The sequence below is a fragment of the Trachurus japonicus genome, chromosome 12, assembly GCF_045865225.1.
Source record: "Trachurus japonicus isolate A0001 chromosome 12, Traja_1.0".
NCBI classification, from domain to species: domain Eukaryota; kingdom Metazoa; phylum Chordata; class Actinopteri; order Carangiformes; family Carangidae; genus Trachurus; species Trachurus japonicus.
The window spans coordinates 14,028,051-14,042,350 of NC_140918.1; the positions used below are offsets into that span (position 1 = coordinate 14,028,051).

Below are 14,300 nucleotides of genomic sequence, written 5' to 3' on the forward strand. Positions count from 1 at the left end.
CTGCATAAAATATTAAAAATTTGAGTGTAAAACCAATCTGTCTCATAGCGTATGTTCAATGTAGCCTAAAGGAAGCAATTTAAAAGTCACTAACACCGGTGTTTGGCAGTGTTCTGGAAGAATTTACCCCAGTGAGATCATGCTCCCACCGCGACAACCCTACTAAGGTTACCACCAATGCACATTTCATATGCAGCTCCACGAAATGTTTCATAACATCTCTACAACCTTCGTTGGACAAGTCTCTCTGCCTCAAATAACAAGTTGGATAAGGAGCAGCTTAGTGAAGACGCAGTGTTCCCTCAAAACAGACGTGAAATATATACATGAATAAAAGGTTCAGGGCAGCAAATGCTTTCCTCAAGCCTACATGAGAGCAACTGGGGGCACTCACTGGGGCCAGGTTTAAGGAAAGAGAGAGAGAGAAAGGAGAGAGAGGGAGAGAACAGATGATATAAGGTCCCTCTTCCTAATAATTTCAGGAATTTCATTATTTCCTTAGAAAATATTTGTCCAGAGTTTTCGGACATGCATGAGGGGGAAAGGGGTCAGAGGGGTTTGATGCTGAAATGATTGAGTCAGCAGTGAATAAAAGCAGCAACTCGACTGCGAGGTCAAAACCTGACTAATCTGAGTTCAATTATTGTAACACCCTTGGCCCTGTTACAAAAACACAATGCATCACATGCTGAACTGATGCACAGGGGGACTTTCAGAGCAAATACAGATAGTTTCAGTAAAATAACAATAATATGAAGGGAATTTGTGTGTCTGTGTCTGCACAAGGGTACGTTTTGTTAATATTTTACACTATGTCTAATGTTGTTGGTAAAGATCTGGCTGGTCTGTTGCACACAGTCAGTACCCAGTGACTCCATTGTGTAGTCAGAGGAGTTTGGGCCTTTGTATCTGTCCATCCACATCTTATTCAAACCTCCCTGCCAATAACCCTTTACCCCGCTTTACCCCACCCCCAGTGTTCTCTCTCTCTCTCTTTCCTTCTCTCTCTCTATCTCTCACACCCCTCAACTATTTCCCCATCCCATAGCCCCTGTTCCCCTCTCTTGCCTCTCATCATACATTTTTTCAGTAGAGATGAGCCACTAGGGAAGGACAGGATTTTCCATGCATTTAACCACACCACTTTTTAGACATGTCCTGGGAAAAAAAAAAAAACCTTTTAAAGACTTACAAAGAAGGAGAAATGGAGAGTGAAAAATTGAGGTAGCCTGAGAGAGAAAGGTAAGGTGAGTGCAGAAAATCAAGCTTCAACAGAACTGAGGCATCACTGCAGGGCATCTGTTGCAGGGAGATCCAGGAGTGTGCGAGGCAGCTCAAACGGCCGTGTTAATGCTTTTATATCTGATACATATTAAATAGGGGATTATGACTTCATCCATTTACACCCATATATAATTCATACATACCCATAAATTTGCCTCGTATACATATGTCTGGAGCAGCATAGTGTGAAAGCTGGGGTGAGCTGGCATGGCATGACAATCTCACGGCCAAGAACACTTTTAAAATTGGAGGGGGCCCTCAGCTCCCCTGTCATCAAGTCAGTCCCCTAAACCCATCATTCATCTCTGCCTTTATTACTATACTTGCTCTCTCCTCTTTAACCTCCCAACTTGCTCTGATTATTTTTTCCCCTTCCATAGAAGACACAAGCATGAGGACTGTGTCAATGCTCAGATTCCAGAGATCCTGCCGTGACTGCTCGATGGTGAGAGCGGGGTTTGAAGAAGAGGGATTTGGAGACATATGGAATGAGCGATGGGACAATCCATATGCTCACCTGCCCACCTCTCTCCAGTTTCTATCTGAAACAGGAGCTCTTAATCGAGGACCGGGGTGAACATTCTCATTCCTAGCAGATGTGTTAACCTCTTCATCAGTGCCCCTCCTTGACTTCTGAACAACAATTACCTCGCCAAGTCATTATCAGCTGAATTCCCTGGTGTGCTATGCTTTCAAAGGACCACCAGATGCAACTCGTTGGCCTGGACTATAGTGGCCCAAGTAAAACCTCCTCCTTCTCCTCCTCCTCACTCCACCCTCACCTCAGTTATCCAGAGAGACTTCTATCAGCGCCCATGAGAGCACAGGTGAAACCTCAACAACAGGTGCTTTTATAAGTGTGCTATGGCTTTAAAGGGAAAGTGCAAAGTCCTGGTATTTACGCCCAAGCACTCCATTATGTTTTATGGGACGGGGGCTTAAGGTTTAGAGGACCAATTGTAAAACACCCAAGTCAAGGGCCCGAGAGATTAGCTCCCTGCTCTGAGCTGGAATACAGCAGGGAGAGGGAGTGAAAGAGAGAGAAAGGGTGGTCCATCCATTAACCTGCCACGTTGAGAGGTATTGACTTAGGAGGGGGAGAGACAGAGGCCAAGGGAAAACAGATGACCTATTAGCCTCTGACAAAGCCAGGCCAGAACTTCATTTCCCAAAAACACATTGAGGCTGAAATGATAACAAATACCTGCTTCATCAAGTTTGTGGAGATGTTTCCCAAAAAGCCTTCAAATTTCAGGAACTCGCGGAAAAAACCATCTGACTAATTGCAGTATAATCGGATTGATCTTCCATCCAGTTGCTCAGATATCATTAGTCTTTCTTGGACAGTCAAACACACGCATTATCATCTCAAACAACTTTTTCTGCGTGCCATTTGTTTTCTGCCTGCCTGCACACACATAATGTAAATTTGCATCGTACGAATCACAGCCACAGCTTCAGATGTCCCCAACTCCAGACATAAGAATGTTCAGCCTTTCAAATAAATGCTGTCAGATAACATCAAATACCACCGAAAACCGTAAGAAGTGTCAAAACCAAGGGCTGTGAAAACAATGCAAAACATTTCCCTCAGCCAAATGTGGAGGGAGGGAAAAGGGGGGGGGGCGGGGGGGGGGGGGTTATTATCAATGGTATTTTCAGAGGAAAGACTGTTGCAGGACCACAGAGCTGCCTGTGTCCTGTGCTAGCCAGATTTTTGAAAACACTACACGTAAGTGGTAACAGGCGCAAATGCTGCAAAAATAAATGCAGGACCTCACAACTATTGTTCCCCTCCATACACAGTACATTGTTCATCCAGAATTCAATAATTAAGGAGGAATGTCAAACTGTTTGTAGTGCAGCTCTCTGCAAGTCTCTCTAGACATACCATAATCAAAGCAAAATAAGCAACCACTTGAGGAGATTATATCTATTTTTTTTTTAACTAAAAAGTCTCTTGTCCTCTTTCTGTTTGTCTCTCTCTCTTGTTCTTTCTGCGATCCTTCCTTTCATGAGCCTGTCTTTCAAATGCCTGCAAGGAGATTTGAGCATTGCGACGGCAAGCGTTTCACCAATGGCTGATGTCTAAATGAAGTAGTTTGCCCGCCACTTGATGAATGAGCTTCTAATGATGACTAAACTGGAAGGGATGTGGTGGGAATTGAGAGATGGAAGCAACGGCAAACCCACCTGCTTTTCTCCTCTGATGTTGCTAATTAGATGTCATTATTTAGCTATTTAGCGGTCATTTTAAACAACAGGATAGTGCCAAACAGACAGCGCTTCCAGCTTAACTGTGATTGAAAACAGCCTGGTTTCCTTGATTCATGCTATCAGAAAGACCCAAACAATCCCACACACTGGGCCCTACTAGTTTTTCTCCCTTTCGCCTGTCCCCACATCACAGCGGTGAGAAATACCGACAAATATCTGAATTTCAGTCATTTTTGTCTCCCTCTCCGGCGTAACCATAAAGACCCCCTGCATTGTCCACAAAAATGTCTCAGTCTACTGTGTTGAGTTTCAGTGTACCAAGAAACAAACAATCCAGCTATTGGAGGTCTGGCACAAAACTTATTACAGCAAATTCCAGAGATTTATTCTCCTTGCCAGCTTTTACTCATCATCTACAAACCACAATGAGATTACCAGAAAAACAAAAACTTTCATGCATTCATGAGGACCTCTGAATTCTCCTCAAGTAGCCGCATGAAACCACATAATCTCCTGCTCCATGTACAGTACACCTGGGAGGTTCTGTAATACTGCTATTCACATGCAAGTGAAGTGAACTTTCTTCACTATTTTTCCTGGAAAATTGTTTCAGGCAGCTGCTTTTTGGGACCCATACCTGCCTCCCCAGGAAACATGTCTGTCGGTGGTTTCCTGGAGAGAGTGGTATGTCTTTGAAATGATTTCCATTGCTACAAGCAAAAACCCATATTGGACTCTCTTTTCTGACCTCTAATTGCCCTTACACTCTGTTTAGAGTGTCACTCTTTCCAAACCAACTCCCTTCTCCAATCAAGCCAGCTTAATTAGGACCACTGGGTATAGGAGACACAAAGTAGAAAAAGGTGGGGAGAGTTGTTGAAAAATGGATACAAAAATGAACCGTCTGGCCTGCGCATTTGCTACCAGGAAAGTCATCCGGTTGCGTTTGTTTTGCCCTGCTTAAGTGTGGAACACTGATTGAACCAGGCCAAGGCTAGATTGGACTAGCTGCCCCCAGAGGATTTCCCAGGCCACACAGGCTGGGAGTTGAGTTACACTCAGGCTCAGCCCCAGTGGTCAGGAAACAGTAGGACTAGACATCAAACCCTCTCTGTAGGGACACATGTATGGAAAGATTTGTTGTTTGATTTACTCTAAAAAATATGGGGACATAATTATTCAGTCATGTCAACCAAAGACTGTATAAAAGTAAGACAGGATAATGATGTAATCTAAACATTTTTGGTGAGTTTAAGTCTTAGGTTTATTAAAGGCGTCCCCCGTCACTGATCCTTTTTGGCTGATTTAAAAAATATGAAACAAGTAGATTGAAATGAATGCTTTTCAATAAACCAGCTCACAACAGGCCACCAAAACAAAACAACATGACGCTTATACAAAGTCAATGACACTGATACGACATCTCCAATGCATGCCAAAAACAACGATCATAGTTTATTAAATATCTACCAAACAGGATATTGAAAACTTAATTACATGCAAAATAAGAAGAAAGTGATCTTACTTGTGTGGGGAGGAGCGGTTGAAACACGTCTTGGTCACATCGGTCACGTTGGGGTTACAGCAGTCACCCTGGTCGTACGAGAAGTTTTCCCAGTTACATTCTGGGTCACATACACCATTTCCCTGTTTGTAGTCAGGGCAACGACTCCGGTGTCCAGACATGCAGTCACCTGCATCAAAGCCTGTCAGTGGATGGTTGCATTCTGGGTCGCAGACATCATCACCAACTTTGCTGATATCACAGTTAGCTAGAATGAGCCGGTTACGTAGGGAGGAATTGGTCACATTGTGAATGCTAAGCTCCCAGGTGATGTTGTAGGGGCTGAAGGCATCGTTTAGCTGCTGGTGCTGCAGGCTGATCTGGTGGTCGGATACAGTCGGCCTCGTATGTGCATCGTCCCATATATTTATAACGCGATATCGCACCTTCTTGGGTCGACGGAATGTCCAAAGCTGATTGTAGTTATTGATGACCTCAACGTTGTCACAGACAGTTTGACCACAAGTTGGGGGATCCAACGTTGTATCCAGTAATCCCTCAGCATTTCCAACTCCGCCACCACCGTGAAACCGCACAGCTCCTCCTAGCTCAGGCTGAGGAAAGCTACCATCTTTTAGAGTCAGCCACTTTCGGCCTGGGTGCTCAAAGGTTTCACGAATGACCAGGTGAGGTAGATCTTGGGGGTCCTCGCGGCCCTGCATATCCCTGATAATCTGCCTCTGCCCTCGGGCATGCCTCCATAGACCCACCCTCTCCACTGCTCCCCTGTAATTATGATTCAGTGCATTCCCTCCAATCATCAGCACTTTGCAGTTTTTGGTCAAATGGCTGAAGATATCACCTGACTGTTCCCGGCTGACGGCCACCTGGGCACCGTTGACGAAGAGCTTCATGTACAAGCCATCATATGTGACTGCCACATGTGCCCATTGGTTGGGGACATAGCGAGCATTTGAGTGGATGGAGGTCACTTTGTGGGCACGGTCAGTTTTAAGGGAGAAGAAGAAGCGGGGTTCACGGTTCCCATGCTCACTAACTGCCTTGATGCCAAGCAGCCAGCCACGATCACTGGAGGCATAGAAACATTTGTCGTACAGGCCTGGAGAGAGAATTAAAAAAAAAAAAAAGTCATTTAATATGTGCCTTAATTATGTACATGAGAATGTGAACACGATAAAAATCATTTAAGATTGATCACATGAAAGAGAGCTGACACTGTCCACATCCTCTCTTTTCAATAATACATACCTACTGTCTGCTCAAGTCATATTGCATACAATCTTTAATTTTAAAGTATGTGCTGGTCCATACTGCAATTACATTTCACTGCATACATTTGGAATACTCTACACATAATGCATGTCAAGAGGGGATACTGAAAATGTAGAGAGCAAGAAATACCTTCATATGATATATTTTTTGATATCTAAAGGCATGTTGTCCTGGAAATTGGGTTGAAGTGCATGTTTAGCTAAGGGAGACCCCATGGAAACATCTCGGTCTAGGCTTTTCGTGAACACTGAGCGCATTTAAAGTTGTTCATGTAAATGTCCCTTGCCAGTAGGGTAGCCAGAGAAGGCTAGTTTTCTGCTAAAGCCTTGTTTTTGTAGAGGCACCAAAACACCTTTTTCCTGTTTCACTTGGACCGTGTATGTCAGCTTCAGCATGGTAATGTGTTTTCACTTCTTAGGGGATCTCTGAATGCTAACTGTTTGTTTGTTTAGTGCTTGTTGAGGTACGTGTGTGCAGGCACATAAGTGCACATCTGTGCGTGTGCATGTGTGTTTGTTAATGCATGTTCATGACTGTTGCATATATCCAAACAGCCCAGTCAAACTGCACGCAGGTTCCAAAGCACTTTGACATGTCTCACAAGGTCCATCTGAGCGTGTGAGAGTCTCGGTGTTTGCAGGTGATTCTGGCGAGAGAGCTGGACTCATGAAGACATCCCCAGTTATATAAATACACAAAGAGACTCCCACATGAAGGAGCTATAGTGTCCTTTGCAGCTGCTTCTAAATGCCTGTAAATACCCTTCATATTTGTCTCTGCTACCTTCAGGATGGTCTGAAATTATAAGCTGATTATCATAGTGACGATCACATCTTCGCCTCAATGTACTTGTCCACTTCAGATGCCTTTGTTCCCCATCGATTAGGCTATCAAAGCCTGCAATAAGTGGCTGGCTAATGGTGATTGCACGGACATCTTGCTAACTTTGACCTGTTTCTAATTAGATGAACACTCCGGTACGCATTCATTAACTTGGTATTTCAATGGACTAATGTTCAAAGAGTGAGGGCTGGGTTCAGCGTCAAGGTCAGTCTCTTGGTGGATGACGTTTTTAGGCTTTCCACTACACTGGAAGGAAAAAGCCTTCCATCTGTCAGCTAGCGCACTCAAGGCTAAAAGGTGTGCTAAAATGCTTGTAGGGCTCCTAGTGTAAACAGCTGTCATAATTCTGCCATGCTCAATTAATCTAACACACTACACTTTTCCAGACCTTGCACTGCGACTGCTCGGTCTCACACAAAAACACACCTACGCACACATGTGCACTTTCTAATACAGATATGCATATATATATATATATATATATATATATATATATATACACATGTTCATGAGCAAACACACACCGTCACATATGCAAAGAACAAATTGAAACGCTGAGGTACACATTTGTGTCCACTTGGAAACATAAACAAACAGGCACATGAAGGGATCTGCATGTGCACACGCTACAGTGGAGAGCTGTTCCTGTCAGGTTCAAAGGCAACCTTCCTCGCACATGCCATTTGTCTTCTTCCAAGAAAAATACACTCAGGAAAAAAGAAAAAGTTAAGTTAAAAAAATACACATGCACACACAAAGAAAAATGTCACAAGGACTTGATAAAAAGCAGGGAGGAAGGGAACAATGAAGACTCCGTTTACTTTTGAGCTGCTCTGGCTCAGAAAGGTCAAAGTAAGGCACTTTTCATATTCATATGAAAGTGACCGCCACAGCAATTTCCTTGAGGAGACAATGGAAAATTCCAATGATATTTTAAAAACAAACTTAACGAACATAACAAAGATATTGATAATGAAAATGTCATTGCGCCACTTTCAAACACTTGACTTGGCTGTCAGGTTTCACTCTGATTTAAATCAACTAAATGCTGGCTTAAATGAGTCATAAATGATCTACCACTAGTTGCACTTGAACGTGCCTTTGAATGTCAGATGGCATAAATTAACACCACTTTTTCCACACTGTAACTTACACCGCGACACTCTCACTGTCACTCTCCCATTAAACCTTCACATTAAATGTAAGCACATTAATCAAGACTTTTTTGGGATGTTCAACAGCACTCATAAATAAAGCAGCCAGTGCATGGTCATTACAATGGTTCAAACTACTAAGATGACTTGAATTAATGATCACTGAGGATAGGAGTTACACAGTCAGTCCTCAGCCTCTCTTCAAACTCAAACAATGTGCATGATTAGTCATGGTCTCATAGTCAAGATTATTCATAGATTCTCAGTTACATTTGATAATAATGAAACAGGAAGAGGAAGCAGTTTTTAAATGCCCATGCAAAAAAAAGGAGCCTAAACATGACTTGCTTTTGAACATATTGTTGTGTCCCATCTCACGAGATAACAGCAGCAAGATAGATCTGTTATCGCAGCAATTATCTGCCAACGTCTGCATATAATTGTCCCAGCAGGTCATGGAAGAGAGCCTCCGTTCCTTGTGTGATTTATTTCCCTCTTCCTTTGATGCGGGACAACCCAACATGACCCGGATACAAGGGCTAATAGGGCACAACAAAGTTTGCATAACATTTGGACACAGAACTTGATGTTCTGATTATGTGGTGGTGTGTGTGTGTGTGTGTGTGTGTGTGTGTGTGTGTGTGTGTGTGTGTGTGTGTGTGTGTGTGTGTGTGTGCATATGTGAGTGTGGATGGGTGTGTGTGCATATGTGTGTAAACTCTTGGCATTGGCTAAGAGTTTACAATGGCTCAAATGCTTTTAAACCTGGGATCAATTCTAACTACATGTAACTGTCAGACTCGGGGAAATGACAGCAGAGCCTTTTTTGAGGAATGCTTGTGGTTTACATTAAAGGCACAGGACAGTCCACACTTGTATTTAATAATGGCTGTATCAATAATCTGTATGATTAGTGGTTTGAGTTTAAAACATTCTGTTTTTTCCCCAGAAGGGGGTAAATACCTCTCCAAGGAATTGTCGAACAGAAATAACCTCCAGTGACAAATTCCACTTTAACAGTTGGTAATTTGAAGTTTCCTCCTCATACATCATAATGATGATCATCTTGGGAGGTCAGTCACAATCATTCCTCTTAAATGAAGATATTTTGGAAAATGCTCCGGAGAGACAACTCAATACCAGAGACAAGTCACTAAAATTGGTCATGGATGCAAAGATAACAATGGAGTTTCCGTTAATCAGGCGAGAGCCTGAGATGATACCCTAACTTCCCAGTTGTGCAGAAAAACAATAACATACATGAAGTAAAAATGAAACCTTGCGGAAAGAAAGCAGGAAAGAAAAAAAAGAAGAGAGAGAGAGACAGAGAGAGAGAGAGATGGTCAAAAACAACAGCGTAAAAAAACAGCTGCTGCAAACAACACTGTGCTGGGATCAAAACAAGGGGATGGAGCATTTTTAGAGGCACTGGGATTTTTTAGGCCTGAATTGGATTTAAAAGATTAGGCTTTATTGAATTTGTTTGATCATCATATTTGTTCTCTTTGGGGCCCCTCTCTGGCTCACTGATGTGAGCACAACTTGAAACAAATCTTCAAAAATGAACACATAAGATTATACTTGAATAGTAATCTCTCATCTTGAGTGAAGGGTGGGGGAAGGCAGGGAGGGACGGGCACGAGAGCAACAATAACAACAACAACACCTGTACAGAATAATATGATCCAGCAGCACATCTGTAAAACCTACGGTGTTCATATTTCTGTTAACATTGTGTCAGAGAGGTGTTTATTCAAATCTGTGGTGGTTGCTCGCATTGTTGTTGCACTAGATTGCATTATACTGTACAGATGTTCCTGTTATTGTGTCCATCCCCTGAAAATGTAAGAGTCACTCAGGTCACAACATACCCGCTCAACCCCCCCACCCCCACTATGAGACTCTTACAAGGGATTGGCTTTGCAGAGCACGTCCCTGCCAACTGGCCAGCACTACCTAAAAGTGTACTGTGTCTTGATACACACACACACACACACACACACACACACACACACATAAGTGATTATTTATGTGTGTGTGGGGGTGGGAGGGGGTTGTTTTGAGGGAGCCAGACAGATAAAGAAAATAAAGGAGCATGTAAATTTACTCATATGGTTTAGTAAACTCCCCAAACGTGCAGACTGGCATACAGGAGGCTGAGGAGGACTGAGTTCAATTCAGTTCAGATCAGTTCAAAGGCAGCCATCTGCACAACTACTGTACCAGGCAATGAGTTGTGGATGCAACGCTCCCTATCGGCAAGGAAAGGCAACAAAAGGAAAAAAAACAAAAAACAGTCCAGTACTGTAATGCACAAAAGCGCTATTGGTTAAAACAGATAATGCAGAGCAGTTTTTCACACATTCCTGATGCTCCTTTACGCATGGCTGCAGACTTGGCAGGACAAAAAAAAAGGAGTGCGCGCAGATGACAACTACAAAGTGTCAACCTCTCCTATGACGGCAGGCATCCACTGAAGTGTCTGTGTATCCTTCTCTGCGCAGCCAGTGGATAGAAATGCATCATCACTATCTGATTGTGTCTTTAATTAGAAACACGGCGTATAAGCTGTGATTTCGCGCGCGCGGGTCTGGATGTTTTTTTGGAGAGTGAAAGCGCACAGTCGGCACTGTACAAACACATAAAACAGAACATTTTCGCGCAAGAGAAGGAGTGGGTGGGTGGGTTGGTGGGGGGGACCCTGGATCTCACAGCCCCTGTCTCGTAACTCCGGTAGCCAATCCAAAGGTGTCGGTTTTGGGGGACACTCAAGCTTGCGGCTTGTCTGAGCTGTGCGAGCTTTGAGCGCCTCCACATCCAAACGGATCTCTCCCGTTCAGTGCCTGACGTGACGTGCTCGCGCACAAAGTTTTGGCCATTACATCATAGTTTTAAAATAGCCAAGTCGGCTCAGAGAAATTACATTTTACGCACAGTGACATCAGCTGCCGGTCAAATGATGCAGTAGCCTACATCTGCTGCCCGTACTCCTCACTTAGATTTCAGGATAATAACGCTCATGCACCATCTTTTCCAAAGTGGAGAAATGAGAGGAAAAATCATTCGTGAAACAGTCACATTTCAGCGATTATTCCTCTGCAAGGTGGCAAACTTAAATATGATCAAAATCTCCAGCAGTGACCCTACGCATGTACTACCTAAAATATCCGCCGTACTTTTGAGAGCATTACATCATTGTCTAGTCTGATAGATGAACTCATTTTCAACTCGCTGAAACTGCATGTTGTTTTGTTTGATGGGCTTCATGTCACTGGGATAAAATGCTGCACATTTTGCAATGACATCTCCTCATCATATTGGACTCGTCAGTTTTGGAGTTAACACTAATATAAAGAGTTTGGGTTGACAATAAGAAGGAGGATGTGTAGACTGTCTTACCTGCAATCACTGTGGGTGATCGTTGACCTCCCTCCGGTTTGATCCACATCTCCAAAGTGAAATTTCCTCTGGGTATCACCACGCCAGGCTTCAGCCGTAGTTGATCTCCCATGCCGATAAAATAGACAGCGTTCCCCCGGTCTGGAGAGTTATCCTCCGCCTGCGAGGAGCGCCGACGCTGCCGGAGCACCCGTCGCTCCAAGCCGGGCAAAGACCGTTTGCCCCGGGGCAGACGTGTGGCACAAGCCCCTGGGATGGTGGCTTTCGCCTCCCTAATGCGCACCAACTCCCTCTTGGATCTCCCCTTTCTCCGGGCTGTCCCGCACTCTGATCCAAAACACAAGATGAGAATCACCAGGCAAGACACCCAGGGTGATGTCCAAAGTTTCATTTTTCGGGAGAGGAAATGGCCAAAAAATATTTAAAATAAGAGAAAAAATAAAAAATAAAAATAAAAGAAACAACGGAATTACTAGAAAAATATGTATGTCCACAAATGTTCTCCTCTTAGGAATCCTCTCGAGTTTTTTTCCTCTCTCTTTTTACAGCGGTAGAATGTCAAACCGTAGAAACTGTCTAAATAAACCCATAAAGCTATGCTGTTTTTCCCTCTTTATAATGCTAAGCCACGACCCCCTCTCTTAAGCAAAACTACTCTGGAGACATTCAGGGGACACAGGAATATTTGATTCATGTATGTGTTCCACGGTGCCTTTTCAATGGGTCCCATTTAGCCAAAGGGATGACTAATAAGTAATCAATCAAGAGGGGGGTCCGGCCGATGCCCCCCTCATCCCCTTTGGACGGTAGGAGTTACTCGCAGAAATCCACAGTTGTCCGCCAAGCTCCTGTCACACCTTTTTGTTGTTTCCTTATCCTACCCGTAAAACAGCATAAGAAATGGCACATATTAAATTCCAAAGAAAAGTGACAACAAACCGACCTCTCATATTTATTAAAGGAAACAAGAGGTAAATTGTGATCAAAAATTGAATCCAAACTTCCCTTTTGCTGTGTGCCTTGTACAAAAGTTGAAATGCACTATAATATCTGGTGAGGCGAAAGAGAGAAAGAGGGACAGAGAGCTGCAGAAGTAAGCATCGCGGTCCTCATTGATTGCCTGAAGCAGATACACTTGGAGGAGTCGGAGCTCGTCGTCCGCTTTAGAGGCAGTTTCCCTCTAAGTCTTTTTAAGAACAACTCATGTTTCAAATGTTCCGGGGCTGTGGGTCTCTCTCTTTTTTTTTTTTCAAAGTGGGAAGTCACACAGGTAGGCAACTCTCACTGACGGTAATTCTCTCTATGGCACATAGTGATGGGATGGTGTTTACGGAGTTTGGAAGGCGTATATGTATCCCTCTAGCGGTTACAATTTAAACAATCCAACGCTTCCACCAAGTCCACAACACAGGAGCAGAACCAACAAGACTGAGGAGATACAGGAATCTCTCCGGTCCGTGGTGTCCTGTTTGAACCCCCCCGCAATCCCCCACAAGAACAGCTCTGATTTAAAGTTAATGTAATTCTCAGTCAGAGGTTTTCTCTCTCACATGCGTCATGATAAACACGGAAGCTTGTTTAAAGGGCTGTTTCTTGTAAAGTCACTGATTTAAACGGAGTTTAGGTTGTGCCAGGTTTTATTTTGGGATCAAAGCTTTTATTGTGAAGTTTTAAAACCATCGAGAGATAGATATTTACAAGCTTCAAAATAAAATGAAAAATCTAAATTAAAATTTTTTTTAAAAAAATACCATGTGGAAAAAAGTATTGTACTCCTTACTGACTTTTCTTTTTTGGGGGGGGGAAAGTCCTCAGTTTTAACATTGGCAAAGTCTGATGTATTCTAACTCTTCCTGTCAATGTTTCCCATTACTGTCTTTTTAAAATTAAGTAGATCTGATGTGAAATGGCACAACTACAAAGACAAAGCAGCTCTTGTCCCTTCTTTACTTCATTTAATGGATCATATATCCTCTATTTTTGAGGTTTAAGAGTCACAGGTTGATGTTTTAATGGCAGTAAGTAGTTTAGCCTTATAGGTAAAATCTCAGTCAACTCCAATCTCAGTTTATCCCAAGTTACCAACAGCACTGCAGGAATTTATTCAAAGGGATCTGAACAAAAGAAAAATGTAAGGGATTTGTATGTTTCAGGTTGACTCACACATCCTAATGTTTACTGACATGTCGCTTTAGATGGATGTGAATTTCAAAACCACACTCTCTGCTAAGGTTTGTAAGCCCTTGAGACCATTGACAAAGACCTCCGTGAGTCTCAACTTGCAGAGTGAAATGATAACAATCCTTTGGTTAATGTTACTGTTACTCCGACAATATTCCGACACACAAAAGCAGAGTGACTTTAGACCTCCGACGGCTGTTCATTAGGAACAGTCGGCTGGGATGTCAGTGTTTCCTCCTCTGTTCTCCCACGGTTGTTTGTCGTAAATGTGTGTTTAGACAGCCAAACTTGCCCCCTACTATAAAGGCCAGAGAGGACAAACATTAAATATTTGCTCTCTTCTTCATATGCTGTTGCGACTTTAGGTCGCATATTTCCTTTTGTGTAGTGAGTGGAGGTGGAGGAGGTGGCATATTGAAAGGTGT

General features: G+C 43.2%; 1 protein-coding gene across 2 annotated transcripts in view; it reads right to left on the minus strand.

The window, feature by feature from the left end:
- The window catches only part of pappaa (pregnancy-associated plasma protein A, pappalysin 1a), an 82,049-nt gene extending 69,157 nt beyond the window's left edge, over nucleotides 1–12,892 (minus strand). For both annotated transcript variants that reach the window (XM_085793313.1, XM_085793312.1), the window contains exons 1-2: nucleotides 11,695–12,892; nucleotides 5,027–6,125 (exon numbers count right to left, since the gene is read on the minus strand). In XM_085793313.1, coding sequence (XP_085649439.1) covers nucleotides 5,027–6,125; nucleotides 11,695–12,085 — 1,490 coding nt within the window. In that variant the 5' untranslated portion in view covers nucleotides 12,086–12,892. The remainder of the gene's footprint in view (nucleotides 1–5,026; nucleotides 6,126–11,694) is intronic.
- Between the last annotated feature and the right edge of the window lie 1,408 nt (nucleotides 12,893–14,300).